Source organism: Euleptes europaea, chromosome 20 (genome assembly GCF_029931775.1).
Source record: "Euleptes europaea isolate rEulEur1 chromosome 20, rEulEur1.hap1, whole genome shotgun sequence".
Taxonomy (NCBI): domain Eukaryota; kingdom Metazoa; phylum Chordata; class Lepidosauria; order Squamata; family Sphaerodactylidae; genus Euleptes; species Euleptes europaea.
This window is the reverse complement of record NC_079331.1, coordinates 25,125,045-25,150,843: the sequence shown is the minus strand read 5'-3', so window position 1 is coordinate 25,150,843 and position 25,799 is coordinate 25,125,045. Positions and strand designations below refer to the sequence as shown.

Sequence of the window (25,799 nt, the reverse complement as noted above, 5' to 3'; positions counted from 1 at the left end):
ACAGGCGCCAGGGGCCTCTTGGGCTGTGCCTCCCGCTATTGCTCCGGGGGCTGGTCACAAGTCCTCAAGTTTTTCCAGCCCGGCTGTGCAGCCCGAACCTTTCCTTTAGCAGCTCCCCCTGCCCCTTAGCGAAGGGGAACGTTATCCAGCAAGCTGTGCGGCTTCTTGTCCTTCTGCGGCAGCAGCACTTAAACCTGCCGCCCCACAGTCTGGGGGCATCACCCACACATGGCTTGTTCTAGCTCTGGGTTCAGTTCAGAGAGGGCGGGTGGCACGAGAAACCCAGCCAGCCCCCCAGGCAGCACAGCAGGATCCGTCGGGTAAGAACCACTCCGCTCACACCACCGAGTCCCGGATCTCCGAGCCGAGGCGCACGCGGGGCCGCTGCGAAGGAACCAGCATCTCCACAAAGCTTTCGTGCGTGCTCAGCGGCCGCTGGTCAGGCCCCGGGAAGGCTGTGCCGGGGGGAGCCGGGGCCTCCCGCAGGGGGGAGCTCACCACGTGTCTGTCGTCGAGCGTCTGGTAGCCTTTGTGGTCTGGCAAGGCACTGGGCGCATTGGTGCCATTGAGGGGCAGGCTCTCTGTGGGCAGCCCTGCTTTGCACAGCTTCTTGGCATGAGCGTTGGTGCGTTTGCCCTGCTTGAGGAAGGCCTTCATGGCGTCCTGGTGGCGATGCAACACGAAGAGCGTCAGGAGCGTCACCGTCAGCCCGAAGAGCACGCACACGACCAGGAACTCGGTCCAGTAGGTCTTGGCCTCCAGCAGGGCAGCGATGCCCTCCGCTGCCACGGGAGAGGTGCTCCGGGAGGTGCTGATGATGGTCTCCAGCGGGCCCTGGAGCGGCACGAGCCAGCCTGGCGCTGCCCGCTCCGCCCTCACGCAGTAGATGGCCATCAGCTGGCGGAAGCCGTTCTCCTGAGACCAGCACTCGTAGCGCCCGGCCAGGTGGGGGCCGCCCACTAGCACCAGCTCACCTTTGGCCAGCACCAGGAAGGAGGCATTGAGGGCAGCCCCCTCCCGCACCCACTGGCGGGAGGCCAGGTTGGAGAGGAGGGGGCACGGGAGCAGCTTCACGGCGTTGGGGGTCAGCCAAACGGGTTGGCACCTGGCAGCTGAGGGGATAGAAAAGGCGGGTGAATGCAGGCAGGGGCCCTCCTGGTAAGGGACGGCAAGCCTTGGCCCGCTGTCGGCAAGACAAGGGAACGCCCCCTTTTCTCCGACTCCCAGGGTCGTTGCTTCCCCCACCCCCCGTTGCTCTGTACCTGTTGAGTGGTTGAGCTCCGCATGGCCCATCTGGCAAAGCTGCCCCGCAGCGGCCGTCTCAATATCCTGGGCCCAGGGCCTGGGGGGAAAGGAAGGGCCACAGAGCAAGCTGAGACAGGGCAGCGGGAGGGGGGCAGTTTACAAACAGCACAAGGGGCAGCAGTACATGGAGGAGGTAAGGCTAACCCCCCCCCACAAAAAAAGCACTTACGCTGTGGGCTGCTGGTGGTACAGGGCTGCAGGCCGGCAGGCTTCCCCGTTCCAGGCGCAGTAGGGGTCCCGAGCCAGGATGCATTCCCCACAGCTCCGGTAGAGACTGCAGTTGGCAACGGGCAGCTGCGCCAGCGCAGAATAGGAGGCAGCGTAGAGCAGGCCCTGTGGGGGTGGAGGGGCGGGGCTGAGTGGGGTGGGCGGGGTCACCACTGCTGTGGCCCGCCTGCTTCTGCGGCCGTGCCAGCCCTCCTCTGGGGCAGGAGAAGCAGCTCCGTGGTGAGCCGAGGCGGAGCCCCCCCGCACCCCCCTCCACCACCCCCATCAGTGGTGCTGTGGAGGCAAAATGCTCCACCTGCCTGGGCTGGTCTGCCCTCCAGCAGGGGCCTGTGCTGGGCGTGGCAGGAGTTCCCCCGCCCCACCCTTCCGCCTTACCTGAGTGGGGTCCAGCAGCAGCTTGAGGACTGGCTGCCCTGCGGGGAAGAGCTGGACCTCCTCGATGAGGTGCACCCGCCGGCCCATCACCACCGCCTTGTGGAGCCGTCCGTCCCCTGCCAAGCACAAGGGCACAGCTGCTGAGGGGCCCTCTGCCACCGGGCACGCCCAGCAATGCCCCCACGGCCCCGGCTCTTCCCCAGCCTGAAGCCAGACGGTGGCTCACTCGGAGGAGGATTCCGCAAAGGGGGAGGAACCTCCTCTGGCACCCACACAAAGGAGGCCCTGCTCCCACCTCTACGTAACACAGTGCATTTGCTCAAAAGGCTGGCATTTTTACGTCTGCACTAATCTCTATCTACCTACCTACCTATCTGTGTCTATACATATCATGCCTGCTTTTACAGCTAGCAGCTGATTCCCATTTCTTAATTCTCCAAGGAATTCAGCCACACAGTTCTCTGCAGCAGAGAGGATTCCCTGCCTTCCATTTGATCGTCACTGCAGCAAGCCAGGCATCGAGTATGTGCCTGGCCTCAGGCGACCTACTGAGCTTGGTAGCTGGGGGTGGATGTGAACCTGGGCCTCCCCAGCGCAAGATGTGACATGGCAGCACCGCCTCATCCACCAGCCAGCAGCCCCGTATAGAGTCCTCCCCCACCCACACAGCATCTGGTCCCAGAGGCAAAAGGGGAGGGAAGCGAGAAACAGAGCCAAGATGTCTGTCCTCTGAAAGTCGGATGTAGCAGAGATGAACAGGCACAGGAGCCAGGGCTATTAGAAGGAACCTTTTCCAACAGAGCCTGCAATTTACTGCTGCTTTCTGACAGTAAAAGTAGGCTAGCAGTGTACAACCAACTAAAATGTCCCCTGACAGTAAGTAAACCTTTGCCTGCCCCCAACAACTCTCTCCACAATGCAGAATCATAGGGCTGGAAGGGACCACCAGGGTCATCTGGTCCAACCCCCTTGAACAATGCAGGAAATTCACCACTACCTCCCCCAGTGACCCCTACTCCATGTCCAGAATATGCCCAAGATGCCCTCCCTCTCATGATCCGCCTAAGGTCATAGAATCAGCATTGCTGACAGATGGCCATCTAGCCTCTTTTTAAAAACCTCCAGGGAAGGAGAGCTCACCACCTCCCGAGGAAGCCTGTTCCACTGAGGAACCGCTCTAACTGTTAGAAAATTCTTCCTGATGTCTAGACGGAAACTCTTTTGATTTAATTTCAACTCGTTAGCTCTGGTCCGACCTCCCAGGGCAACAGAAAACAACTCAGCACCATCCTCCATATGACAGCCCTTCAAGTACTTAAAGATTGTTATCATATCACCTTTCAGTCTTCTCCTCTTCAGGCTAAACATGCCCAGTTCCTTCAACCTTTCCTCATAGGACTTGGTTTCCAGACCCCTCACCATCTTTGTTGCCCTCCTCTGGACACGTTCCAGCTTGTCTACATCCTTCTTTAATTGTGGTGCCCAAAACTGAACAGAGCAGAGCGATACCATTACTTTGCGTGATCTGGACACTACTGTTGATACAGCCCAGGATTGCATTTACCCTTTTAGCTACCGCAAAATACTGCTGACTCATGTTCAGTGTTTGGTCCACTAAGACTCCAAGATCCTTTTTGCGCACACTACTGCTAAGTCAAGTCTCCCCCATCCTATAATTATGCATTTGATTTTTCCTACCTAAATGCAGAACTTTACATTTATCTCTGTTGAAATGCATTTTATTAGTTTATTAGTTTTAGCCCAATTCTCCAGCCTGTATCGTGGCTCTCTCTTCTACCGTATTTGCTACCCCTCCCAATTTAGTATCATCTACAAATTTAATAAGCATCCCCTCCATTCCTTCATCCAAATCACTTATAAAGACGTTGAACAACACAGGGCCCAGGACAGATCCCTGAGGCACTCCACTAGTCACTCCTCTCCAAGTGGATGAGGAACCATTAACAAGCACTCTGGGTGTGGTCTGTCAACCAGTTACAGATCCACCTAACAGTAAAGGTAAAAAAAGATAAAGGTCCCCTGTGCAAGCACCGGGTCATTCCTGACCCATGGGGTGGCGTCACATCCCGACATTTACTAGGCAGACTTTGTTTACTGGCTGATTTGCCAGTGCCTTCCCCAGTCATCTTCCCGACCTCGGAAGGATGGAAGGCTGAGCCAACCTTGAGCCGGCTACCTGAAACTAACTTCCATTGGGATTGAACTCAGGTCGTGCGCAGACCTTAGACTGCAGTACTGCAGCATTACCACTCTGCACCACCGGGCACCTAACAGTAATAGGATCTAAATAACATTTTACCAATTTGTCAACAAGAATATTATGAGGAGGGGCTGTGGCTCAGTATTAGAGCATCTGCTTGGCATGCAGAAGGTCCCAGGTTCAATCCCCGGCATCTCCAGTTAAAGGGACAAGGCAAGTAGGTGATGGGAAAGACCGCTGCCTGAGACCCTGGACAGCCGCTGCCGGTCTGAGTAGACAATACTGACTGATGGACCAAGGGTCTGACTCAGTATAAGGCAGCTTCGTGTGTTCATGAGGAACCTTATCAAAAGCCTTACTGATAAACTATGTCTACAGCATTCCCCTGATCCAGCAAGGTAGTAACTTTCTCAAAAAAGGAGGTAAGATTTATCTGACATAACTTGTTCTTGAGAAGCCCGTGCTGGCTCTTAGTGATCAGATCCATCCTTTCTAAATGCTCAAGGACTGACTGACTGATGATTTCTCGGTGTAGAAGTCAAGCTGATGGGTGGGTAGTTACCCGGGTCCTCCTTTTTCCCCTTCTTGAGGATGGGGGTAACATTTGCCCACCTCCAGTCTTCTGGCACCTCACCTGTTCTCCTAGAATTCTCAAAAATAATGGACAGAGGCTCAGAAATTACATCTGCAGGTTCTTTAAGTACCCTTGGATGTAATTTATCTGGCCTGAGGACTTTGTTTCATTTAAAGAAACTAGATGTTTGTGCACTACCCCAATGCCAATCCTTGGCTGCAAATCCCTTCCCTCATCATGTGTTCTGTTTATGCCATGTTGAGCACAGTTTCCCTCGCAAGAAAAGACTGAGAAGAACAAAATGCTGAAAAGGGTGAGAGCAGCGAGGCCCCAGCTATGCAAGTCAAAGCAAATCCGTTGCGCAGGTAGACCACAAACTGAACACCATGTTCCTCTGAGTCACTGAACGTGCACAGACCTGCTTCCAAGCACACATGCAAAGGATCTGGCACAATTGAAGCCAGATGAAAGATACAAAATCATGAGCCAGCACCTTCTGCCAAGTATTTTACCAGCAAGGTTTCCTTCTCCCCTCCCCCATGTTTTGGTTCAGGATCAAAAGGCTGTTTGCAACTTTTTGAGTCCTAATAAACTGGTTCTTCTGCTATGCCAAACAAGAGCAAGCAGGTCAAAGTAAGGTGATGCACAGTGAAGAAGAAAAAGAGTTGGGTTTTATATGCTGACTTTCTCTGCCACTTAAGGGAGAATCAAACCGGCTTACAATCACCTTTTCCTTCCCCTCCCCACAACAGACACTCTGTGAGGCGGGTGGGGCTGAGAGAGCTGTGACTTGCCCAAGGTCACCCAGCTGGCTTTGTGTGTTGGAGCGGGGAAACAAATCCAGTTCACCAGATTAGCCTCCGCCACTCATGTGGAGGAGTGGGGAATCAAACCTCGTTCTCTAGATTAGAGTCCACCACTCTTAACCACTATACCACGCTGGTGGAACAAAAAATCCTACTTTACAATGTATACTGAGGAGGTCTGAACTGGTTTCGAACAAGACTGAAAGAGGCCTTGGGGCTGTTAGTGGAAAGCTCAGTGGAAATGTGAAGGGAGCGAGTCGGCAATGTTGAAAAAGGCAAACTTAATGCTGGGCAGGATTAGCAAAGGGGCTGAAAATAAAACAGCCAAAATTGGAACACCCTTGTAATGTCTAGAGCTGTTATGCCACCTCCTTAAGAATACCGGGTGCCCTTTTCATCCACTGCATCTCAAGAAAGACACTGTGGGGCTGGAGGGCAACCAAGATGATTAAGGGGCTGGAGCACCTTTCCTGTGAAGAAAGGCTGAAGAGTCTGGGACTTTTCCTTTTAGAAAAGCGAAGAGTAAGAAGGGTGGGGGGTGGGGACATGGTAGAGGGTTATAAAATTATGCATGGGCTAGAGAGACTGGACAGAGAGAACTTTCTCTCCTCCCCCATAAGTCTAGAACTTGAGGGCAACCAATGAAGTTTGTGGGTAACGGGTTCAGGACAGACAAAAGGAAACACTCCTTTACCCAGTGAGTACTTAAATGCCGGGATTCACTGCCAGTGGGGGAGGGGGTGGCTCCCCAGCACCAGTGGCTTTCAGCGGGGTTAAGACAGATGCATGGAGGAGAGAGAGGTCCGCCGGTGGCTCCCAGCCATGGCAACTAAAAGGAACCTCCATAGTCAGAGGCCGCCAATCTTGGAAGGCAGCATGGGGGGTGGGGGGAGTCCTCATTCTATGGCCCTGCTTGTTGGTCACTGTGTGAAGCAGGCTGCTGCCCTCGATGGGCCTTCACTGGCCTGGCCCTGTAGGCTCTTCTGATTTCTAAGCGGAAGCAGCAACCCACCCGCCTCTGTTGTCTTTTAAGCCTGACCAGCATCTGCATTTTTTACTTCTGTGACTGGGCTGGGTTTCCTTTAAGGAAGGGCTACTGGCAAGAAATAGGCTGCATCTCACAAGGACCTGGGGAAATGTGCTTGGAAGAAACCTGGGCATCCTCTTAAGGAGGGCTTTAAGCTGTGGGGCAAGGCAGCACCAGGCCCAAAGGGAAGTGTTTGCAGGAGGAACTGGGGGAGCTGTGGAAGCGCCCCCACCCCGCCACTAAAATAGCGGGGGGGGGGGGGGCCGCTGGAGCATATTATCCCTGTGGCTTTCAGCCTCTCTACGCTCAGAGGACAGGCAATAAACCAGGTGAGATGAAACCTCCTTGGTGGGATGGCTTCCATGACTGGAATGCAGCAATTGGCAGAGATACCTTCTTACAAAGGCTAGATACGCCAGGTAAGGCAGGAGGACAGCAGAGTATGTCAACATGCATGCCTCCTCATAGAAATCTGAGGAGCTGGAAACCCCACAAACAGCCTCTAAACAGAGCAAGAAATAGAAACCACCTCATGGCTGGAGTTATGATGCTTCACTGAAACAGATGGCAGGTGTTCCGGAGAAGCAAGAATCAGTAATGATGGGAGACAATCAGCACATGTGATTGGGAAGAACTTCCTGAGAGAGCAGCTCCACTGTGGAACAGGCTTCCTTGGGAGGAGGTGGGCTCTCCTTCTTTGGAGGTTTTTAAGCAGAGGCTAGATGGCCATTGTCAGCAATGCTGCTTCTATGACCTTTGGCAGACCATGAGAGGGAGGGCAGGAAGGGTCGCATCAGTCTTTGGCTCTCATGGCCCTTTCTTGCATGCCCAGGGTAGTGCCGATTGCCACTTTGGGGTCAGGAAGCAATTTTCCTCCAGGCCAGATTGGCCAGGGATCCTGGAGATTTTTTGCCTTTCTCTGGGCAGAGAGTTGGGGTCACTGGGGGTGTGGGGGGGGAGGTAGTTGTGAATTTCCTGCATTGTGCAGAGGGTTGGACTAGATGACCCTTGAGGTCTCTTCCAGCTCTATGTTTCTATGTCATGCTGGCAGCATGCTTCATCTTATGGAAAGCTAAAGGTGAGCACAATCAAAGAAGTCCCTTTGCCTTCAGGAAAGCTGATTCTGAGAAACCCAAAAGATTTCATAACTAGATAATTTCCTAGAAAAAGGAATCCAAGATGAATGTGAGTTCCCAAAAAAGGAGTTGATAAAGGAACTATTACGAAGAGTGTGGGTGAAAAAGCAAAAAGAGAGACATCTAAAGAAGCCTCACCGCTTCTGACGATGAACAGGTGGGTTTTCTTGAGGGACGTTTGGTTGGCAGCTCCGGCCAGAACCTGGCTTGCCCCAGAAAAGCTCCCCCAGACCCCCACCCTTTCCATTATGATCGGACCAAAAACCAACTGGGCATCGCACAGAATAAAGGCACAAAACAACCAATTAAAATAATCCACGAGCAGCAAACTCAGAGCCCCCAAAATGGGGCTACCCATCGGGTAAGACTCAGCCCCCCCCAGAACACACAGCTGGATCTCTGGCCCATCCAACTCAGCAGCGTCTCCTCTGACTGGCAGCGAGCACCTGGCACCTCAGGTGGCACAGGCTTTCCCAACAGCTCTGCTAACTGGAGATGCCCGAAACGGAACCCTGGGTCTTGGACCTACAACACAGATGATCTGGCCCTGAACCAGGACTCCTCCTCATCAAACCTCTCCTGCACTACACCTCCTGTGGGAAAGAGCTCCCCAGGGCACGGACCACATCTCGGAAAGTCTTGACCCTGGCAGTCACTGGCATAGCCTTCGACTGCCCTTGGAGCAAGTTCTGAAAAGGCTGGTGCACAGGATTTGCGTGCCCATTTCAAAGGCAAGACTGGTGCCCCGATCGGCTCATTCCACCACTCCCCCAGGGCCTTGTCAGTCCATGTTCTAACCCCAAGACCCTTCTCCTACTCTGGCCGCTCACCTGCACCCAAGAAGAGGACATCGTAGGCACGATGCAGGCCCTGGACGCGCTGCCCACTGATCTGCCGGTAGTGAGCCTGGCTCTGTAGCAGGAGGGGCTGGCTGCGCACGGCGCTGTCCATCAGGAAGTGGTCCTTCAGGTAGTTGAGCACCCGGTCGGGCATCTGAAGCGAAGAGGTGATCTTCATGTGGCGGGCGCGGCTGGTGATGCACTGTGGAGGGAGGATGAAGAGGATGAGACCGGTGGTTATTCAGGGCCCAGCCCTCCCAGGTCTCAAGCAGCCATGCTTAGTCAACTGGAGGTGGCGAGCCAGGGGCGCAAAGGAACAGAGAGCCACCCACTACAGTGCCCACAGGACACTACAGTGCCCACAGAGCAACATACCGCTCCAGGCCGGGGCTCTGGCACAGGGTGGGTGTCTGTGTACCACTGCTGCGTCTCTCGGTTGATTTCCTTGTAGAGGCCACTGAAGGCTTCCTTCACATCAGCCATGGGGAAAGCACACACTGCAGCGCCCGCACGGCCCTTCTGATCCCTGGCAGAGAGGAACAGGGGTCCCGGGTGAACAATCAGGTGCCCACAGAAAGAACGGGGCCCCAAATATCCCTTCTGCTGCAACCCGCAAGCCGGGAACCAGGATGCCGTGGAGCCTTAGCCCTGACACGCCCAGCTTCACAACGCCTGCATGTCACGGTCTCCATCCACACTCCAGTGCTGGCTCTCCGCCACCCTATTTCCTGCTGAAGGGACTGTGGTCACCCCTACTCCGACGGCTCACCACTGAGAGGAGAAGACCCCGTAGAAGATGGTCTCCTGCCAGCGCTCTCCGGGAGTCAACGTAAACATGTCCTGCAGCACGTTGAAGGGGAAGCCGTCTCCGGGGCGCGAGCAGAGCAGCTGGGCTTTCAGGAAGGTCGTCCAGCGCCTCTGGAGCACACGCTCTCCCCCCACATCTCCCTGGGGAGGGCAGGAAAGGTGGCAAAACAAAAACAGCCCAAAGAGTCAATGTCTCAGAATACCCCCAAAGATGACTGGGAAAGGACCTTCTGACAAAAGCTCTTCCCTTTACTTCAGCAACGAAGGGGCATTTTTTTGTGAACTCGGAAGGAACTAGGCTGGTGGGGACAAGTTTCAGCCGGAGCGCCAGAGCTTTAGCAGGGCGCCTCAAGGCACCTCCGCAAGAACTCTCCTCCTCCGCTGCCAGCTGGTGGGGGAACCTCCTTTGGGTAGAGGAAGTTCCCTGATCGTCCCTCTGATCTCTGAGGAGAGGGCCTCTACCCCAGATCCTGGAGAGAGCCAGTGGTGCCGGCCCTAGTGAGATGGCCCACTCTGGCAGCAGGCCATTCACCCCCCCAAGTAGCTCCCCCCCCCCAAGAAGGGCAGGCATGTGGTGTGCTGTGTGTACGCGGGACACTAAAAGCTGTACACTTGGGGGCGCTGCAGACGCCTGGCCCATCTGCTCAAGCCTCCGGTTCCCCATCCTGGCCCATCAGCTGGCCCTGGAAGGCCCACCGATGGGGCAGAGGGGCTCCTCCTTGCCTTTGGCACCTGGCCTCTGCCTGCACACGGCTCACTGAGTCCTCGTAGGGAATCGCCCCAGGCAGGCCTGTCCTGCGTGCCCCCCTTTGAAAGGCCACTAAGCCTGGGCCCATTGCTACATCCCCTGGCAGCAGCAAATCCCACACTGAACGAAGAGGTGCTTCTTTCAGTCATCTTCTGGCCATCACTGGCTGGCTGTCAGATTGACTTGCAGGGGGAGAGGGAGGAAAAAGTCCTCACTGTCCACCGTCTCCACCCCATGCATAATTTTGTGCACCTCTTATCATATTCCCACTCCTTGGTTGTTGTTTTGCCCTGCACTGAAACGCCTGGTTCTTAGCCTTTCCTCACAAGGAAGCACTCTGACCCCTCGACTGTTGTGGTTCTCCTTTCTTCTGCACATTTCCCAAAACTCCAATATGGTTTCTGAGATACAGCAAGCGGAACTGTAGGCACGATTCCCGACGAGGCTGCACGGCAGAGCTGTACAAAAATGCTGCAATCCTGGCTGCTTTGGTTTCAGTCCCCTTCCCCAGCCCCAAATCTCCTGTTTTCACTGCTGCGGCTGCACACGGAACCATTCTCATGGAGCCGGCCACCGCAAGCCCAAGGCCAGAACCCCTCCAGTTACTCACACGGAACGACCTCTGCCGCATACATCACCTACTCATCCACTGTGTGGAGATCCTTTGGGAGCTCTTCACAAGTCGCGTTGGGCCCCGGAATAATTTGCCTGCAGTCTGGCCACACTCAGTAGAACGTGGCTTTTACAGAGAAGGCCCCCCATTTCCAAAGTGCTTGCGCACCATCAGCACACGCGTCCCCCTCACCTTGCACACCCGGGCGATGCGTGACACAACCGTGTCCTCAAAGAAGTCAAATTCCTTGCCGCTCTCGCTGAAGAAGAAGTAGATCTTGTCATCGTCTCCCTGGGGATCGCTGGGCGGGAGACTTTCGCGGAGGAAAGCTGAGCCCACGAAGGAAGGGTCTGCCCCACAGCCACACCAAAGACAGGCCGGTAAGGAGCTGCCAACCTTCTTCAGGTGCCAACAGCCCCACCCAAAGAGGTCCCCATCCCGGGAAAAACACCGGGGCCACTCATTGAAATGGGAACCAAGAGTGTGGTCAATGGAGGAGCCTTTCCAGACCAGACCAAGGTCTGAACACCCACAGCCCCAACAGCCAAGCTGCAGCACACCCTGCCCCTGGTTCCCCACCTTCGCTCTGAACACCCACCTTGCAGCCAGCTGAGGGAGTTCTCCGTCTTGACGGCCACACGGCTGCTGTTGCTGCGGGAGATGGCGGGCTCGTTTCCTTGAAAGTTGCTGACCGTCCCGGTGTAGAGTTCCCCATCTGCAGAGAAGATCCCCATCAGAACCGGTGGAATCAGCTCCTGGGCCTCTGCCCCACCCCGGTATAAGAGCAGGGTGGGTGGGAAATCCAGGAGGGCCAAAAATACCCCTTGCCCTCAGCCTGCCCTGCCTGCCCCGCTGCTCGGCCACCTTCCCTCGCCCTTCTAGTCCTGAGACAGCCCGGTCCCCCTCTTCCCCCGGGTGAGGGTCAGCCCTCCCCACCACCTTGTCCTGGGAAGCCTTACCCACTAGGAGGGCCGTGGATCTGTATTCAGGATCAAAGGGGCAGCGGCCCTTCCCGTCCTGCAGAGCTGGCTTCCCGGAAGCCTCCCGCACCAGGCTGAAGTCTGGAATGCTCTGTGAAGGAGAGAAAGCGTGGAAAAGTTGCCCGCCTGGAGGGAGAACTTGAGTGGGGCTCTGGGAGGGAAAACATTCTAGCCTGGAAGCCCTTCTCCCAAGCCCACCCTGGTCCCCCCTGCGCTCAGACACTATGTGCATGCTTTCTTCTAGGGACTGATCCCTGGCATCAAGAACCGGCTAGAGGCCCAGCCCTGGCAAAGGTAAAAACACCGAGGGCAGAGGTGGGGCGAGGCCGGGGAAAGTGTTCCCCTTCCTTCTCACTTGGGAGAGGCACACCCAACACTCTGGGGGGCAGCCAGTGCCCCCTTGGCCGTGGCTGGAGAGAAAGACACACCCACACACACCAGATGCTGCCAGCAGAGAGCATGAGGGGGAGGAAGCTTCCAAGAAACGGGCCTCAGACAGGTGCCTCTCCACAGCCGGCAACTCAGTGTTTCCCTTGGAAAGGGGCTTCCATCCCACACAAGGTGCTGCTGGGCACCGGAGCAACCCCCACCCCCCCGAGGATGCTGAAGGCAGTCCTGGCCAGCCAGGCATGAGGCCGGTGAGGAGCTTCGTGACCCAATTCAACCATCCTCCAACTCTACTCTTCTAGGAGAGCAGGTGAACCCACCCACACCAGCAGTGAGCACACACCCCCTCCTTACGATGTAGGCGCAGGTGGGGCTGAAGGCAGAGGTCCCACAGGTGTAGAGGTGGGTGTCATTCAGCTGCAGCAGGATCTTGATATAGTTGTGGCAATCTCTCTGCAAGGGATGGCAAGGGTCTGGCATTCTGCCTGTCGGCAACCCAAGCTGCCCCGCGCCCAGCCCCTCACCCCGAGTGGCTGAAGGCCTCTGCCCAGTCTGAGGGAGTCCTCTGAGCACAGGACTGGCAGCCTCAACCCCGCCCCCGCTTGGCAGGTGGGATGGGCGCTCACCTGAGGGTCCTTTCCCTTGAAGACGCACTGCTGCTTCTTCTCCTCCTCGGCACCCCACAGCAGCTGGAGACAGACAGGAAGCAACACTGACCGGCACGCTCTGCAGGCCCCTGCTGCCATCCCCCTCCCCACCTCGCAGAGAGCGTCCCCACCTGGCACGGCAGCCGGTGCCTCCCTTCTCAACTTGCCAGGGAAAAGGCCAGCAGCACCCCACCCTCAACATGCAGACTAGTACCCAAGGGGTCCTGACCTTCCCTTGCAGTTGCCCTCTTGGGAGTCCCTCCCCCACCCCCACCCCGACAGTGAAGCTCAGCTGTGGCAGATCTGAGCCTCAACCAAGGGCCACCCACAGTCTGTCTGGCCAAATCCTGCTCTCAGCTTTGCCTGGATTCTATGCCAAGAACACCGTATTATTATTATTTAATGTAAATAACAGGTGTATACTCTTTCTGCTCCCACCTGCCAGGGGTAGGGAAAAGGAGAGCCCTCTTGAACCAACACCCCACCCCCACCCCCCAGCTTCAGAAATTGCAGCTAATGTTCCCGAGGAAGCACAAGAGGTTCTCCGGCTGTGGGGCTCAAACCCCAAGACGGGCTGTAGTGGGGAGGCTGCCGAGGGACAGGCCAGGCACTGCCCTGGCAGTTCCTGGAGGGGGGAGGCCAGAAAGCCCCACAAGCGCCAGCCTGGCTCTTGCTGCCCCGAACGGTGCCAGGACTGCCAAAGCTTTTGGGAAAGAGCCAGCGGGCTGGCCCTGGTCTCGGGAGAGTCTTCCCCGGCACGCTGAGATTGGCAGGGGCAGGCAGAAAGGGTCGCCTGGCACTTACGATTCGGTGTTGCGGCCCAGGGGAGAAGGTGCTGGTGTTGAGGGCAAGGAGCCTCTCTCGGGCCCCCACGTACAAGGTGCCCCCATCCGGACTCAGCAGCACCGTCGTGTAGTTGGCAACTCCAGGCATTTCAAAGCGGTTCACCAGGCGGCCCAGGGAGTCTGGGAGGAGGAACGCAAAGGCCACTTTGAATGCCCCTACATCGCCCTGCCCTGCCCGTGCCAGCCCCAGGCCTTTATTGAGTCCCACGGCCAGCAATGGGTATCCCCACTGCCCCAACCAGGAGCAGGCCACAAAGGCCCGGGGCCATGAGGCCATCTGAGTAGCGGCAATCCCGCTTTCCCTTCCCGTGTCTATTCTGCACCGCTGAGCATTGGTGGGACCAACATAATGCTAGCAGCAACTCACCCCCCCCCACACACACATGACTGGTTCTCAGTAAGTGAAGAAGAAAAGTTGGGTTTTATACCCCACTTTTCTCTACTGTAAGAATCATTGCAGCTTACAATCACCTCCCCCCACCCCACAACGGGCACCTTGTGAGGTAGGTGGAGCTGAGAGTTCAGAGAGAACTGTGACTAGCCCAAGGTCGCCCAGCAGGCTTCATGTGGAGGAGTGAGGATTCGAACCTGGTTCTCCAGATCAGAGTCTGCCGCTCATGTGGAGGAGGGGGGAATCAAACCCGGTTCACCAGATCAGAGTCCGCTGCTCTTAACCACTACACCACACTGGCTCTGACAAGGAGCTCTGCCAGACGGGGGCCTCTGCTGCTTTCCATGGCACCTGCCCCCCCACCCTTTTTTATGTACTTCATTTATACCCCACCTTTCTTCCCAATGGGCATCCAAAGTGGCTGATATTGTTCTGCTGACCTCTGTTTTATCCTCGCAACCCACCCCTGTGAGGTAGGTTAGATTGAGGGTGAGTGACTGACCCAAAGTCCCCAGCAAGCTTCCATGGATGTGTGGGGATTTGAACCTGGGGCTCCCAGATCCTAGTCCAACACTCTAACCACTACACCATCCCGGCTCCTCCCGCCCACCTGAACTGGAACTCAACGCAGGCATCTCAGGCCCACCTTCCAGCCTCTCGCAGCAAGCAAGCCTGGGCCATGGCTGGGATGTCCCAGCAACCCAGGCACAAATAGGCATAAGAACCTAAGAAAGGCCCTGCCGGATCAGACCCAGGAGGCCCATCAGGTCCGGCAGTCTGTTCACACAGTGGCCAAGCAGGGGCCTCCAGGAAGCCCCCAAACAAGACGGCTGCAGCAGCATTCTCCTGCCGGTGTTGCACAGCACCTAAGAGAACAGGCCAGCTCCTCTGATCCTGGAGAGAATAGGGATGCATCATGACTAGTAGCCATTTGGTATCCTCTCCTCCATGAACGCGTCCGCTCCCCTCTTCAACCCTTCCAAGTTGGCAGCCATCACCACATCCTGGGGCAGGGAGTTCCACAATTTCACTATGTGTTGCGTGAAGAAATACTTCCTTTTATCTGTTCTGAATCTCTCCCCCTCCAGCTTTAGCAGATGACCCCGCGTTCTGGTATTATGGGAGAGGGAGAAAAGCCCCTCCCTGTCCCCTCTCTCCACACCATGTGTAAGCCTTGTAAAAATGTATTTATTGTTGAAAAGTGTCTTGCCTTGTTTCACCTGCATAGTTGTGAAACGCTCGCCTGGAGACGCTGCCCTCTTGGGGGGGGGGGCTTCTTACAGGGGGAGGCGTGTGGGGGGAGTGTTTGGCCTGGCAACGGGGCAGTTTGGGAGGAGGGGGGGAGACTCCAAGGGGGAGACGCAGCCAGAGGAGAAGCAGAGGTGTTTTGTCCTCCTGATGTTGTGGCCAATTTAAGAAGAAGCTCCTGAGAAAAACAGACGGGGGAGACAGAGAAAGGCAGCTGGCGGAAGAGCGGCCATTTTCCGGCGTGAGCCCCCCCCCCCATCCGAAGGGTCGCTGGGACTGGGAGGAAAAGTGGGGGCTTCTCTTGGTGACGATGAGGAGGATGCAGCCTGTCTGCAGTTTGTGGGTCAAGACCCAGAGTCTAAAGCGAGGGCCTTCTCTTGTCACACTGACTTGGGGACTTATTAATACAACTGGTTAACTCACCCTGTTTTTGTTTCAAACTCCCAGCCTGACTTTATTGTTTCCCTCCCCTATCAATTAATGTTACCTGTTTAAGTGTTTCCGGTTTTTGAATGGGGCATCCACCATCCGGTGGTCACTAACCTGGCCCGTTTATGACTAAAAGAGTTACCCATGCATAATTTTATAGACCTCTGTCATGCTCCCCTTAACCGCCTTCTCTCCAAGCGAAACAGCCCTAAACCCGGGCATCAGGCAGGGAAGCAGGGAAGGAGGCCTCCCCAGCAGAAGGGTGGAGAGGAGGCCCAGCTGAGTGGCTCCGGGACCGGCCCTTCTGGATGCGGCACCCATTTGCCCCCACAGCCTCGGAATCGCCCAGCTCCGACGACCCAGGGCGACCTTCCTTGCAGAGTGCAAAGCCTGTTCTGCTTGCTCCAAGCAAGTCTGTGCCTGATCCTGCCCGGGAACCTGCTCTGGCCTGCTGCTCCTGCAGCTGTTTACAGCAGGCCGCTGGCGGAGAGATTCCTGGATGCCAAAGCGAATGGCTCTTGGGCACCCCAAGCCGGAAGCACCACCAGGAACGAGACCAGCCCACCCAAAAGGAACCTGGGGGGAGCCCGGCCATCTCAGCCCAACCCCATGCCAAGCTGAAAACGCCTGGCTGTCTCTGGCTCCTTTCGCCAAAGAGATCCAAGGAAAGAGCGACCCATTTTCTCCACAACCAGTGTTAGGGAGGGGCTGCAGACCCTCCCTCCCCGGAGTAATGCATCCCAGGGCTCTGCCCAACAGCCTTAGCAGCCTGGTCTCCCCTTCACACAACTCCCCCCCCCTCGGCAACTCTCTGCCCGTTCAGCACCCTTCTGTCCCTCCCCAGGCTGCTGCAGAAGACTGCCCACCTCCCAGTAGAAAATCCTTGAACGCGGCACAAATTGGAGGTGGTCCAGAGCCGCAGTGGACAAATGAGGTTCCTGGAATGGCGCTGTGTCTACCCAGCCAGCGAGAGAGCTGATTCCATACCAGCTGTTGGCAACCAACTTTCCTGGTGCCAGCAGGGCTCTTCCCAATGGGGGGGGGGGCAAAGCTGGTTCTAGGCAGGGCTCGAGAGGATGACCACAATTTGGGGTCCATTGTCAAGGGCCCAGCAGTGAGCTTGGACAGATGCCCATGCCTTCTGGACGGCCTCTGGTCCTCAGTACGTGAGAAAGCACCTGCTGGTGGAAGCTCAGCACCAGCGGGACAGAATGAGAGCGCGCTGTGCTTTGTGGGAGAAGCATTCCTTTTCGCTTCCTTGCACAAAAGAAGCCGGAGTGAAGGAAAGAGGGGTTGTGCCAGGACTGCCAACTTCATGAAGAAGGGCTTGGTCAGAAGCGGGGCAGAGAGGGGGAGGGGCCCTCCTTCCTCTTCCTCTGGCCCTTTGCACAGAGAGGCCCTACCTCCCCCCTCCTCCTCCATGAACCGAAACCCACTAACTTGGCACCCAGCCACATGTTTTGTCCTCTCCTTCAAGCTGGCCACCCGTAGGACACCCTCCCCCACCAGCTCTGATGCCCCTGTATGCCCACATTCCTCTGCCCTCAATCAGCACCAGATGAGGCCTCCATTGCAGCAGCCACTGGGGGCTGGGGGCCGTCTGCTAGCAGCCCAGCACATGGGACAATTTTCTAACCGTTAGAGAGGTTCCTCAGTGGAACAGGCTTCCTCGGGGTGGAGGGGTGAGCTCTCCTTCCCTGGAGGTTTTTAAAAAGAGGTTAGATGGCCATCTGTCAGCAATGCTGATTCTGTGACCTTAGGCAGATGATGAGAGGGAGGGCATCTTGGCCATCTTCTGGTCACTAGGTGTGGGGGGGAGGTAGTTGTGAATTTCCTGCATTGTGCAGGGCTTGGACTGGATGACACGATTCTATGATTCTATGGACCAGCGGGGACCCTCCCTCTAAGAGCTGCTCCACAAAAGGAATGCGGGAAGCCCGGAGTGCCAGGCAAATGACAGGCTCGGTGTCGGCCATGAAGTCAGCCACAACAGACCAAGCTCAGCGGAGGGAGCCTAGCCCCATTTGTTAGGCCCAGGAGACCCACTTCTCCCCACCCCCCAGGAGGGTAGAGTGGTCAGAATGTCAAGCCAGGATCTGGAGTCGCCAAGTCTGTACCCCCAGCCTGCCATGGAAGCTGGCTGGGTGACCTTTGGCCTGCCACACGCTCTCAGCCTGGCCTACCTAACAGGGATGTTCCTGCGCGCATAAAGTGGAGGGAGGGAGAAGGTGCTATGCCACTTGAGTCCCCACTGGAGAGAAAAGTGTGGTACAAGAATCTCAACAAATCATGAAGCAACAGAATTTGAGGATCTGGTTAATAAAGAATCTGATCATATTTTAGGTAAAATATATAAACTTTTGCTTAAGTATGAAACAGAACATGAACAAGTAAAAACTTGCATGGTCAAGTGGATGTAGAACGGGCCCGCGGGCCGCCCCCGGCCCCCGGAGGGCTTTTATCCAGCCGGGGAGAGAGTGGGGAACGCTTCTGCCCAGTCTTGCGGGGCTGCGTACGCGGCCGGGTGTAAGGGAGAAAGGCTTTTTCGTCCTCTTTCTCTCTCTCTCTCTCTCTCTCTCTCTCTCTCTCTCTCTCTCTCTCTCTCTCTCTCTCTCTCTCTCTCTCTCAGTAATCATTTGAGAGAAAACTGGTACAAACAGTTTTTTAGATGGTACATTACACCAATGGACATCAGAAAAATTGACAAAGCCTATGACAGTTGATAGTGGAAATGCAAAGAAATAGATGGGACTTATTTTCATATGTAGTGGACTTGTTGAAAAGTGAAGAAATTTTGGATACAGATTCACCAAGAAATGCAGAAGGTTCTGAAAAGCAATTTCCCTCTAGACCAGTGATGGCGAACCTTTTAGAGACCGAGTGCCCAAACTGCAAACCAAAACCCACTTATTCATTGTAAAGTGCCAGCACGGCAATTTAACCTGAATACTGAGGTTTTAGTTTAGAAAAAACAACTCATACGTTAACATCTTATGCTCACAAGCATAAAATGATCCAAACAAAGTAAGGAAAGCAATCCCAAGTGCTTTCATTGATTTAAAATTATTTGGCAGAAAATTCCACACTTTAAGGATTTCATTTTCAGAACAAACTGTACTATCCTTTGTCATCCATAAAATTAAATCATGGCAATGACTGACAAACACCATTTTCCCCATCTGCATTCTCAAAACTCTGCAGGGGGGCTTATTGTTGAGTTGTGCATCTGAGTGGCAAGTCCAAGGCAAAACCTCCCATTCACAAATGGACAACAACCCCCCCAATGCAGTTTTGAGAATCTGGATGGGGTAAATGTGCATCTCAGTGGCAAGTCCAAGGCAAAACCTCTTTCACAAATAGACAACAACCCCCCCCCCCAATGCAGTTTTGAGAATCTGGATGGGGTAAATGTGCATCTCAGTGGCAAGTCCAAGGCAAAACCTCTCTTTCACAAATAGACAACAAAACCCCCCCATGCAGTTTTGAGAATCTGGATGGGGTAAATGTGCATCTCAGTGGCAAGTCCAAGGCAAAACCTCTCTTTCACAAATAGACAACAACCCCCCCCCCCCATGCAGTTTTGAGACTCTGGATGGGGTAAATGTGCATCTCAGTGGCAAGTCCAAGGCAAAACCTCTCTTTCACAAATAGACAACAAACCCCCCCCCCCATGCAGTTTTGAAACTCTGGATGGGGTAAATGTGCATCTCAGTGGCAAGTCCAAGACAAAACCACTCTTTCACAAATAGACAATAAACCCCCCCCCCATGCAGTTTTGAGACTCTGGATGGGGTAAATGTGCATCTCAGTGGCAAGTCCAAGGCAAAACCTCTCTTTCACAAATAGACAACAAAAAACCCCCCCATGCAGTTTTGAGACTCTGGATGGGGTAAATGTGCATCTCAGTGGCAAGTCCAAGGCAAAACCTCTCTTTCACAAATAGACAACAAACCCCCCCCCCCATGCAGTTTTGAGACTCTGGATGGGGTAAATGTGCATCTCAGTGGCAAGTCCAAGGCAAAACCACTCTTTCACAAATAGACAATAAACCCCCCCCATGCAGTTTTGAGACTCTGGATGGGGTAAATGTGCATCTCAGTGGCAAGCAAAAGAGCCGCCCGCCGCAAGCCTCCCGCAAGCCGCCCGCCGCCCCGCTGTGCCTCAGCAGCAGCGCCGCCGCCCCACCCAGGCGCCGCTCTGGACCCGCTGCCGCCACCGGCCGCTCATGCTTGGCCCCGAGGGCTGCCCTGCTGGCCGCCCCGCTACGCCCGCCGAGTCGCCCCGCCCCTCGACAAAGTTGGCTGCGGCGAGGCGGAAACGTGCGGCGAGGCCGCGAGGAGGGGCGGAGGAGGGGGACGGGCAGCCAAGGGGGCGGAGGAGGGGGCGGGGGCGACTCGATGGGCGTAGCGGTGCGGCCGGCAGGGCAGCCCTCGGAACCGAGCTTGAGCGGCCGGTGGCGGATCTGGAGCGGCGCCTGGGTGGGGCGGCGGCGCTGCTGCTGCTGCTAAGGCGGAGTGGGGCGGCGGGAGGCAGATGACGTTGAGGCCGCAAAGAGGGGGCGGGGGACGGGCGGGGGGGGGGGCGGCGGCTCCACGCGTGCCCATAGAAAGGGCTCGGCGTGCCACTTGTGGCACGCGTGCCATAGGTTCGCCAACACGGCTCTAGACCCTAAAGCGATGCTGTCGGGAATAGTGCTGGAAAAGATAGACAAGAATCACAGAGACTTGTTCAGCTATATGATCACAGCAGCGTGACTAGTATTGACATCAACTTGGAAACAAGAAGAAATTTCAGAAGTGGAGAAATGGCAAGATGAAGTGGCAGAATATGCAGTGGTGGCCAAACTAACTTAGTGAATGGCAGAACGATAGAAGAATAACAGAAGAAATGGGAGGGGTTTTTTTATTATCTAAAGTAGAAACTAGAATTTAGTAAAGAAGGGTGAAGGCAGAACAATAAATAAAAGAATATTAATACTAAGGCAGCAGAAATACTGTGTATATGAAATAGTTAAGTTTAGAACAGCAGATGAAGAATAAAAGTGAAGTATAGAATGGGGAATATGAATTCTATTCAATAGCTTGAAAAGTAGTGGAAACATGGATAAAGGATTCAGGTCGATTATTGATTAAACAAATGTCCAGGATGACATGAGTGATCAATTCAAAATGAACTCCCTGAAAGATTGTTCACACTGTATGTACTTGCATGACTGAGATTGTTATGTTTGGTTCTTGTGGGTTATCCGGGCTGTGTAACCGTGGTCTTGGTATTTTCTTTCCTGACGTTTCGCCCGCAGCTGTGGCAGGCATCTTCAGAGGAGTAACACTGAAGGATAGTGTCTCAGTGTTACTCCTCTGAAGACGCCTGCCACAGCTGCTGGCGAAACGTCAGGAAAGAAAATACCAAGACCACAGTTACACAGCCCGGATAACCCACAAGAACCAATGAACTCTGACCGTGAAAGCCTTCGACAATATTGTTATGTTTGTTTGTTTAAAATTTTAAATATATTTTTTTCCCAAAAAAGAAAGAAAAAGAATCTCAACAAATCACCTGGATGCACACTCGCTTCTCCCAGGGAACCGCCCAGGGCACTGCCAGGACCAGGCAAACAGGTGCCATCTGGCAAGAGCACTGCCCAAGTTTTGCTGAGGCCAGCAGGCTTCTTGGCACACGGGTGAGCCCGTGGGAGTCAGCACAGGTCCGGGCTGGCACAGCTGGGGAAGGGGAGGGGGGCCTCAGAGGCCGGGGCAGAGGCCAGGGCTTCTCCTCTGCTCTCTTTTCAAGGGACATCTCCTGGCAGATGGGAAGAAGAGAATTCCACAGGAAGCAACAGATCACGATTCGGCTGCTTGAGAACTCCCACATGAGGGATCTGTGGAAGACGTGTCTGCTCGGGTGCAAACGTGGCCAGAGAAGCACACTCGGGACACGAAACAGACAGGAGTGTTCATTTCTAGCAAGAGCTCCTAGGAATGGTCTCTGGGAAGGGTTGTGGCCTGCCCAATTCCCCTCCAGAAAGCATCGCATGGAGCTGCATCCCCACCAGATCAGGGCTGGCCCTACCAAAAAAAGCAACCTCAGCAGCTCTTCAAGGTGGCCACCGATGCAGCAGCAGCAGTGAGAGCTTCCCCAGCTGAGAGCCTCTGCAACGTCGGCATGCTTACTGGGTCCTCACAATGTGTGGGCCAGAGTTGTGCCATGCACCATGTGTGGAGGCAGCCCTGCACCCTGCTGCACCTTTTCCCCTGGCTGCAGAGTGGGGTGACTCCAGCACAGAAGTCCCACAGTGTCTCCTCAGTGACCCAAACCAAACTGTGCTCATGAACTCAGCTGGCACAAAGGCACCACTGCCCCGAACTCACTTCCCTCCCCAGCAGCGGGGGGTGGGTGGGGCAGGAGGTAGGAGGCAGCCGGGCGCTGCCACACCTGCCGGCCTGGGCGGGCCACCGCCTCACACTGCTGGCTTGAGTCATGGGCGCACGGGTGACTACCTGCCTCGTCACTGGGTTGGGTCCTTCCCCTCCCTTGCTTACACAGGGGTATTCATCTGAAGGGCTGGTGGAGGCCCCAGCACACGCCCACCCTGCAAGGAAGGTGCCGCAGCTCAGAGCAGCTGCACCGGGCCGGCCCTCTGCTATCTTGTCCCATGGAACAGAAACCCCCAGGGCACAGTCCGGCCTGTTCATGGATCATTTTGATCTGGCTACTGTGTAGCCACTGTGACAGGATCCCGGGATCTGTGCAGAGGCCACCACGCATACTCTGGACCCCCGTCTGCCCTGGCTACTGAAATCTTGCAGGGATTGCATTACATCAATGAATCCCTGATATCTACTATACACCAGTCACGGACTGAGGGCACCTTTCCTTGGCCTCTACACCAGGCGGTCATCTGTCTGCTACTCTAAAAACCAGAGAAGGATGAGACCGTGAGCAATTCCGGGGCATCCTGGATGACACCAAGATGCTGATGATACACCCTCTTCTTTATCCAGAGGTCCTGGCTGGGCCGCTGCCTGATTGGTGGGCTTAAACGGCAAAGGATGAACAAGCTGAACCCTGACAAGGCGGGTGTGATGCGGTCAGGGAAAGCCAAGGCCCTGGGGGTGGGGAGGGTGCTGTGCATCCCACACTGGATGAGGTCCAGCTGACCCTTTGCTGACACAGCTGGGGGATTGTCCTGGATCCAGCGTCATTACTGGAGAAGCAAGTTAATGGCAGTTGCAAAAGGCTGTTTTCTTCTGGCTTCATTTAGCCGGAATGATGGCTCCCAACCTTATGGCTAGACTACAGTCATGCACTCTACATGGGCCCGTCCTTAAGGTAATCTCGGAGACTCCAGTTAGCAAAGAATGCCACATCTTGGCTGCTTTGGGAGCCAGGCAGATCATAAACATCACACCCGTTCTACAATCACTCCATTAGTTATTGCTCAGTTACTGGGTGTGATTCGAGCTACTGGTCATCATCTACAGAGCCCTTGATGGCCTTGGGGCCTCATATCCACAGGCCTGCCCCTCCCCCATGCTCTGCCAAGGTAGCTTCACTCATCTGAGCACAGCCCTCCCCCCAAGAAAATGGATAAGATCGGTTCATGAACATACTCTTTTCTGGCTTGTGGAACAGCCTGCCTGAGGTGGGAAGGGAGCCCCCCCCCCCCCACTTCTATCCTTTCACAGAACGTGCAAAACGAGAAGGCGTTTTTGTAAAGGGATTAGAACTGGAGCAGAATGAAACCATCCAGGAGGGCTCTTTTATCATGGAATAGGATTGTGGCTCGCTGGAATTACGATTCTAGGTCTCAGCTTGCTTTCCTGCATTGTCTTCTGCCTTTGTCCACTATTCCCTGTTTAGGCAGCTTGTGGTTTTTCATTGTCTCCTGCAATCCCAACCCAAGTACATTGTTCCTTGGATGTCTCAGGTTGTATGTCAGCATTATTTACTTGTTTAAACTTATTTATAGCTGGCCTTTAGCCTTACTGCATTCCAGACTGCATATGCTTATTTGAATTTATGGCTCCATTGATCTATACTATTTGTATTTCATGCAGGATGATTTCTTCAATTTGGCTGACAGCTACAAATCACAAAGTCACAGTTTGAAGAAGAGATATCAAAAAGGGACATTAGCCGGCATGCTGTCACTGTTGTGATTTTGTGCACCACAACCCATGCTTCTGTTTCTGTTCATTATGATTGTACTGTTATACGTGACTTACAATTCTTCTGTTATTACTTACAATAACAGTTTATAATATGCGTGTCTTTGGATTTTTTTTACTAGCCATTTGGAAATTTTAACTTTAACATTATATGTTTGACTTTGAACCTTTGTAATAACTATATTGTATATTTTAAAATTAGCTATACCTTGTTAAATAAACTCATTGGAACCTCTGGCGCTGTGCAACTTTTTTCCCTTCATCAATCAGAGATTTCTCCTCTTCCTTTTTTTTGTTTTTCTGGAGACTTTCAGCACAATGTGAACAGCCAACTGCCAGAACAGGGACCTCTAACTAAAGCTAACAAACAAACAAATACATAAACTGTGAAGAATTTTGTCAATTGGGCTGTTTTTAAGGAGTACGGGATTTTGGTTTTCCCGCGTTAGTGTTTTTTGCCACTGCCGCTGGTTTTGATCTGCCTTTCGGGAAAGGTTAGAGAAAAACATTTTTAATCAATCAATTCCCCCTCCACATAGCCACAACCAGAATAAGGGGCGGGCAGGTGGGCGGCCGGTTCTGCCCCTATTCTGCCACACCACAAGCCGCAGCTGCCAAGGGTGACTCAGACCCCCAGAAGAGCCAAGGGGGCCGCAGCCCCGGGGCCTCCGTTCCCAGCGGAGCGACAGCTGGTGCCTTAAGGGCGCCTGGGCCACCTGCCTGCTTTCCTGCGCAGCGCGCAGCGCCCGAGAGGCTGCGCAAGACCGGGGCGAGTTCTTCCCTCCCGCAAGCGGCACCGCCAGCCTGCCTTCCCGGAGACAGCTCGCAAACGCCGGTTCGGTCCCCCACTCCGCCAGCGAGGCGCATTGGGGGAGCCTTCCTGTCGGCCTAGCCTTCCTCACGGGGTGGTTGTTGCCGGGGTAAAAGCGAGGAGGAAGGCAGCCCGTCGTAGCCCGGCACAACGCGTACAACGTCGGGCTAGTATCGGGGAGACTCCGGCTCGGAGCTTTCCTCTGCCGTGGCAGCCTGCTGGGGGCCCTTAGGCCGGTCACATCACCTCTGCCGAACCCACCTCACGGGGTTGTTGTGAGGGTAAAACGGAGGAGAGGAGAGGAAAGCGACGTGAGCCGCTCGGGGCGTCCTCGGCGAGAAAGGCGGGGGATCGATCGATCGATCGATCGATCCTTCAGTCCATCCATGCCTGAACAAAGAGCGACCCGGCCGGTCCCCGGCGGAGCGCTGCCCCTCCCCCCACCCCCGGCTCTCCGCAGCTGCCAGCCGAGCCCAGCCGCTCGCCGCCGCCGCCGCCGCCGCCGCCTTCCCCGCCGGGCCCCTCGCCCGCTCACCGTAGCCCAGACTCAGCCGCGGCGCGCTCGACGCCTCCCCCGCCGCCGCCGCCAGGAGCTGCAGCGCCGCCGCCGCCGCCGCCGCCGCCGCCCAGAGCCCCCCGCCAGCGCCCGGACGCCCCATGGCGCCGCGACTTCGACGGCGCCCGCCGCTCCAGCTGCGCCGCCGCTCGGCCAGCGCTCGCTCGCTCGCTCTCCGCCGGCAGGGCGGGCGGCGGGAGGAGGGGGCCGGGCTCGGGGGCGGGCCGCCGCCGCGGGCGCTCCCGGCCTCGCCGCGCCCTCCGTCGGGGCCGCTCACCGCCCCGCCCTCCCCCTCGCCCTCCCCCTCCCCTCGCCGGGGGCGGGGCTCTGCCCAGGCCCCGGACCCCTCCCTCGCCGGCCTTCAGGGCCCAACGACACCCCCCCCCCCCGCCGCCGCCGCCCCATAAGAGTGGCAGCTGGCCCGGTTTCCAGCCAGGGCCCCCCAGAAGCCGGGCAGGGGCAGCCCCCTTCCTCCCTCCCTCCCGGGAGGGGTTCGCCGGGGAGTGGGCCTGCCCCACCACAGCCCCATTCTCAGGGACACCCCGGGCGGATAGCGGGGCTGCTGGCAGAGGGGGCCCCTTCGTCAGCCAGTTGCCCTGCTTGAAGCCGAGACCAGCCCCCAGCCCACTGCAGAAACCTGGGACTGGCAAGCAGGGAG

At 55.7% G+C, this 25,799-nt stretch overlaps 1 protein-coding gene across 1 annotated transcript; it reads right to left on the bottom strand.

Moving 5' to 3' along the window:
• Positions 1–336: 336 nt before the first annotated feature.
• On the bottom strand, positions 337–25,152 carry SEMA4B (semaphorin 4B). Its single transcript, XM_056866005.1, has 14 exons — positions 25,121–25,152; positions 13,498–13,658; positions 12,673–12,735; positions 12,401–12,499; positions 11,639–11,750; positions 11,278–11,394; positions 10,872–11,029; positions 9,281–9,459; positions 8,887–9,037; positions 8,503–8,713; positions 1,909–2,024; positions 1,484–1,638; positions 1,290–1,342; positions 337–1,139 (listed from the first exon to the last, which is right to left on the bottom strand). The coding sequence occupies exons 2-14, from the start codon at positions 13,624–13,626 to the stop codon at positions 337–339; spliced, it is 2,346 nt and encodes a 781-aa protein (XP_056721983.1). The 5' UTR covers positions 13,627–13,658; positions 25,121–25,152.
• Positions 25,153–25,799: the final 647 nt, after the last annotated feature.